General features: G+C 37.3%; 1 protein-coding gene across 1 annotated transcript in view; it reads right to left on the reverse strand.

The window, feature by feature from the left end:
- Window positions 1-321: 321 nt before the first annotated feature.
- The window catches only part of tnr (tenascin R (restrictin, janusin)), a 134,580-nt gene continuing 128,587 nt past the window's right edge, over window positions 322-6,314 (reverse strand). The window contains exons 29-30 of the mRNA XM_089007392.1: window positions 6,039-6,244; window positions 322-5,992 (exon numbers count right to left, since the gene is read on the reverse strand). Of these exons, the coding sequence (XP_088863518.1) occupies window positions 6,122-6,244 (123 nt within the window). The 3' untranslated portion in view covers window positions 322-5,992; window positions 6,039-6,121. The remainder of the gene's footprint in view (window positions 5,993-6,038; window positions 6,245-6,314) is intronic.

Consider the following 6,314-nt stretch of genomic DNA (forward strand, 5'->3'; position numbering starts at 1 on the left):
GACACTTGCATGCATGATTAGCCATTCATTTGAATATATGGTAATTAAAGAGTAAATGTCTCAAAGTGCTGAATCCAAAGCTTTGGTGTGATGTTATTAGACTGAAACACTTAGCCGCTGCATGCATGCGTGTCTTTCAGTCATATGCGGGAAATTTCTTAAGCAGGAAGCTGTTAAAAAAATGCTTATTATCAAATAAAGGCAATACCTTCACTGAAGGTTGCGGCGGCATCATGCTTTGGGCATCTTGAAAGGTACATGAGGCCTGAGTCTGGGTGGAAAGAACTTGTTCATATTAGAAGTCAAATTGAAACAAAAAAATTGACTCTTTGAATATTTTATTAATATGTAGAAAATGTATTATAAAAGGAACTATATCATACACATTTATGTCAAACTAGAGCTAAATTTGGACAGTAATATCCAAGGGTATCAGACCACAAATCCCAAGTTTTCAGCATATATCAGATTTTTTTTACCCAACAGACAGCAATACATTAAGCCAATCTTTTTTTGCATTTACATGGCGACATTTCAAAGTTGCTTCAGGTACGGCGTCAAACTTTATACAAAAGTTCATCTGCAAAAGTAAAACCATGAGTGTCGATACAGCGATGATGGAAAAAATTCTGACGAATAATTTTTACAGTCACCCGAAACAAAAATGAAGCCACGGCGGTTATCTTGACATTGCAAAGATTTGTTAGCTCATTCACTGCCATTCCCTAATTTTGCACACAGATGATGTGCAAAAATGTGTCCACTCCAGTGCCAGGGTTTTTGTCATTTTCACTCAAATTGCAGGACATACACAATATTGAGTTTTAGGACTACATAAACATTCAGTTTAGGATAAAAAAAAACCTTAGACTCTCTTTTTTCAGTGGAAAAAAAGTTAATTCCTAAGTTATATGGGTCTGTAGTTATCTGAGCTTGAAATGGGGCGGCTGTACAAAATACAATACATAGATATTGATCTACATAGCGCTTTAACAAGAGCTGAAGCTGTAACAAAGCGCTAACATGGACAGAATGCTGCCCTCTTGTGGAAGGGAAAATCATTGACAGAGGTCTGACCAGCGCTTTATCCCAAATAAATTCAGGAATGGCAGCGAATGAGTTCATGTCTGACTTTTAACTCCTTCAAAGCACATTCAATATTCCCTTTTCCCCTCAAGACGCCCAGAGACAAACTGGCCTAAGTGGTTAATGCAAGAAGAACACACAAGATGACCTACTGTAGCGGCGATCACGATCCAAAATGCCACAAGCATGAACAAAAATCCGGAAGATGTCACAAACAACTATTTCAACAAGTAACTTGAACCCGGATCGGCAAAACATGTTGTAATAAAGACTAGTACAACTGCAATTTAGTGGACATGCAGCATTATCGGTAGGAGCGGGAATAGTTTTTTCATTGTTGTTTTTTTTTGGCATTCGTCTGTAAGATATCGTCATGGCGACACAAACACAAATAGGTTGAGCAGAAAATTACATGGGACATATTTTCTGTAAAACTGTTTAATTTGTCAGATAAAAATAGTGGGTTCTCGTTACGTGTTGAAATAAAGGATTACTGTATATTTTTACTTTCAACCACATTGTTTATGTTTATTTATTTTTTCTATTTATATTGGTGTCAATCTCTCTCCCCCCAAGTACAGTGAGACCTCAACTTACAAACACCTCAATTTACAAACTTTTTGTCTTACAAACGTCAAATTTATGAAAATTAAACCTTATATGAAGCACTATTTTCATAATACATACCGACCACGGCTGGCGGAGTGATCTTCGGCAGAAGCACACGACTGAACAGCACCAGAGGTTAAGTTACCAACAGTCCTTATTTCTTTAATTACAGTAGTCATGTAATGCGCCTCTCTTTCCAAACAGCAATTCCCTTTGACTTTCGACCTCCAATGCCATTCCATTAAGTCATAAATGACCATCACAAATGAAAATAAAGTGACTTTATGATACAATGCAGTGTATTTCTTTCATTACAATACAATAGCACATTTATTATACATAGAATAAGGTATGTTGTGTGTAGTTTTAAGGCTTATTTAGTTGAAAAATATATTTTATGGAAACCCGGGAACGGATTATAACCATTTTAATGGTTTCCTATGGGAATTTTTTTTTGAGATACACACTTTTCGCCTTACATACTCTGTCTGGGGACCAATTAAGTTCGTAAGTTGAGGTCTCACTGTATTGTTTTTCAGTGTGCCTTACGTTGTCTCACTGTTTTTTTTTTTCAAGAATGCATCCAAATACCGTATTTTGCGGTGTACAAGACGCACCAAAAATCCTTGGTTTTCTTCAAACAATAACCCTGCGCCTTATATATAAAGTACAGTCAAACCTTGGTTTTTGAACGTCTCGGTCCTCACCCCATTCGGTTTTCAACCAAAAATATTATATATATATATTTTTTTTTATGCCCCGGTATACTACCGAAATTTGGTTCTCAACCAAACTGAGTGCATCTGAATGGATCACTCGACTACCCTGTGCTTCCTTATACGTCAATTAGATGTCACTCTTCCTCATTGTCTCATTGTGACCGACGCATTAATATTGTTGTTGTTTTATTTTTGCGAAAATGCATATATTTTTGGTTAAAATCTCCTGAATTGTATGATTTTAAAGCAAGCAGAGGATGGTTTGAAAAGTTAGTGTGCCCTGTGTTTGCGCAAAGACAGCTGGGATAGGTGCCACCACGCCCCGTGGCAGAAAGATAGAGAGATTTTTATATATAGATGTTAATGTTGATGTTGAAATTGGTGAAAATAAGTTTGTTTTTATAGAATTTTACACATGACCTGCTCTATTATTACGTTTTTATCCGGTTTATACGATGAAATAGTTAAAAAGTTGTTTTCTAGACTTTGACTTGAACGGATTAAGATTTTTTACATTGATTTTAATGGAATGTGCTGTTTCGGTTTTTGATTAAATCGGTTTTCGAACAGGGTTCTGAAAAGGATTATGGTCGAAAACCGAGGTATTACTGTATTACTGAACAGGTCTCGCAACTACTGTTAACAGCCACGACGCCACCCCCCCCCCACACACACACACACCCGTGTAGAGGAAGTAGAGCATAACCCCGGCTCTACTATAGCGCCTTATAATGTGGTGTGCCTTATATTTGAAAAACTTTGATATATTTCTATATTATATTTGGAAAAACGTTTTTCATTCATTAAAGATATGCCTTAAAGTCCCGTGCGCCTTATATATGGAAAAAGTTTGAAAATACATTAGTCATTAGGGGTGCTCCTTATAATTTGGTGCGCCATATACACCGGAAAATACGGTACTCATTGTGAAGAAATTGCATACTATGTCCCTTTTTAAATGTTTACATGAACAATTTGAGCAAGTGCAACCGCAGCTGGAACCCCTTTTATTTGGATGCTTGTATATGTTGACGGGACTGTTCCGATTTCTTTATATTGTTCGCATCTTTGGTATTCAAACCATCACTAAGGCGAGATAAAACACTCACTACTAAGAACTAAACAAAAAAAAAACATCAGCTACAAAAATTACGTTCTATGAACACAGAACAAAAAGATGAATATATTGATCATGAAAACTAATACGGTATCTTGCAATGGATGAGTCCAACGTGAAAGTCAAACTTTTGCTGACGAAGTTTCTTGGATAAGAAGCGAAACGTCGGACACCTTCGAAGAAGTACAGATGACGGCTGAAGAAACCTTTTCATCGATGGACCACTCCTGTACGACTGAGAGCTGACACAGACGAATGTGTCTTATCTTTGCCCGTGACGTTCGTCTTTTTTTGCACGGACCACATCCTGGTTCCAAAACGGTGAAATGAAATCTGGCACAGTTTCATCCCGTACACGTCTGTGTCAGCTCTCAGTCATACAGAAGTCATCATCCAAGAAGCTTCATCAGCTAACGAAAATTTTGCTGGTAGCTCTGACCCTATATATATATATATATTCCTAATGGCCAGAGGTGGCAGTGCTAGATCTCTGCTTTGACTAAGCCTATGTGGTCATGCTGATGGGGTGATACCAGGGCGAATGGGGCAATCAGGGCCAGTCATAGACCATAATCAGTCAGGACAAAACAAGTAATCAGTTTAGCTTCAGGGAATAGTCTTCTGCGCCTTCCAACCTTAGAGCAGGGACCTATCAAAGTTAAGGCCTGGTATTTCCATCTCTGGACATTAGGGATATATATATATATATATAGGTCCTTCCAGCACAATTTTACTACGCTTACGAAGCTTTTCGGATGAGGACCGAAACCTCGGACACCTTCAAAGAAGTACAGATGACGGCTGAAGAACCTTTTTCATCGTTAGTCCCGTATATTTTTCTTTGATTTCACAGAAGCTAACCTGTTGTCATAAGTCCACGTGATGATCATCATGAAAAAGGCATCAAATCAAATAGGACGGACCTTTTTTGCCACAATGTCACTTATAAAAATATATTTATATATATTACAGCAATGGCCTTTAGCGTTGGTGTTAATAGTGTTATCGTTAATGGCTAAAATAACACATCCTGGTGTTGGATTTTTTTTTTTTTTTTTTTTTTTTTTACAGAAGACAGAAGAATTGCCATTCAAAGAGCGGAATAAATTACAAACAGTATCTTTATCTCCCGGGAGGAAGGACAAACAGCAGGGAAAGACGACAGATCTACGTGGTTGCGAGGCAGAGACAAACAGAGGTCGGATGATGTTTTCCTTTGATGCTCGCGCCTCTGAATCAGATTGCCAAACACTTGCTACTTCATTAACTCATTCACTGCCAGACATGTGCAAAAATGTGTCCACTTCAGTACCAAGAGTTTTGTCATGGTCATTTGATTTCCAATACCCACAGAATATTGAGTTTTGACATTCAATGCAGCGTAAGAAAATTTAGACTCTCTTCTTTCATCAGAAAAAAATGTTAATTCCTAAATTATATGGGTCTATAGTTATATGAGCTTGAAATGAGGGCGGCTGTCCAGAATACAGTGCAATATATCCATATTGGTTCATATATTTTTTCATTAGAAAAAAAATATATTTTTATAAATGTATATTTTTTACTCTATTATTTTAATTTTTCAAGGTTATTTGGTTGTAGAGTTAACTGCATTGAAAAGGGGGCGGCTGTAACAAGGCAAATGCTGCTACATCGTGGGAGGGAAAAACATTGCTGGAGGTCGGACCCAAGCTTCAAATGCAACCCCCTCTAAGAAAAAAACATTGGTTAATATAGCGCTTTAGCTAAAGCTGGCTATCTATTAACTATCTACCCAGCCAGCTTGCTATCTATTAGCTAGCTAGCTAGTTATATGGCTAGCTATCTATTAGCTAGCTAGCTGTTTAGCTGGCTATCTATTAGCTATTTATTAGCTAATTGGCTATCTATTAGCTATCTAATAGCTAGCTAGGTTTTTATTCATTTGAGTTATTCCGGGTTGAGTGAACGCTGGCGCGTGTGGCTGCCGCTGCTCACCCACAAAAAAAAAACTGATCCAGTGACTGTAAAGTGAGCTTGAGAGTTTTGAAAGGCGCTTACAAGTGAAATGTATTATTATTATTATTAGTATTATTATTATTATTATTATAAAGCATATATATATAAACAAAGCACTAACATGAAAAAAAGGGAAATGCTGTCCCCTTGTGGAAGGGGAAAAAAACATTGCTAGAGGCCATGGCCAGCGCTTTATAGGCACCCAAGCATGAAAAAACAAAACCCCCTAAAAATTTGTGAATGGTGTTCTACATTATATTTTCAATTCCTGAATAAATTTCTGAATGGCAGTGAATGAGTTAAAAAAGCAAAATAAAAGCCTCGTCAATTTACATGTCACATTCTTTCCATTTTCAAATAGCAAATAAAAAAATGGAGACTATTTTCTTGTTTCTGTTAATATTTACAAAGGGAAAAAAAGCTGACATATTTTTCACAATTCCTTTCGGAAATTTAAATGGACTCTTCATTTTTTTTTTTTTTTTACTTTCAACTGCCAATCAAAAAAATGGAAAGGACGATTGAAAATCATCATCAATCCCGAGCTCAATCCATTTCTGCCTCTCAATTAAGAAGATGCTCATACTGGCACCTATACAGGAGGCGCCGACCGCCTCCTTTTGCTGCTGATGCTGCGGAAGTTGAACGGCCGCATCTTCATCTCCACAAAGGGAATGGAGAACTCGTGTCCTTTCCAGTGGTACCAGTTAATTCCCTGCAAGGACAAGCAAAGTGTGATTTTGAAAAGAAAAAAAAGGCCAAGCGAAGATGGTTCAAGGACTGCA

The sequence above is a fragment of the Hippocampus bargibanti genome, linkage group LG11 (assembly GCF_051943395.1).
Source record: "Hippocampus bargibanti isolate YZ-2025 linkage group LG11, ASM5194339v1, whole genome shotgun sequence".
In the NCBI taxonomy this organism is placed as follows: Eukaryota; Metazoa; Chordata; class Actinopteri; order Syngnathiformes; family Syngnathidae; genus Hippocampus; species Hippocampus bargibanti.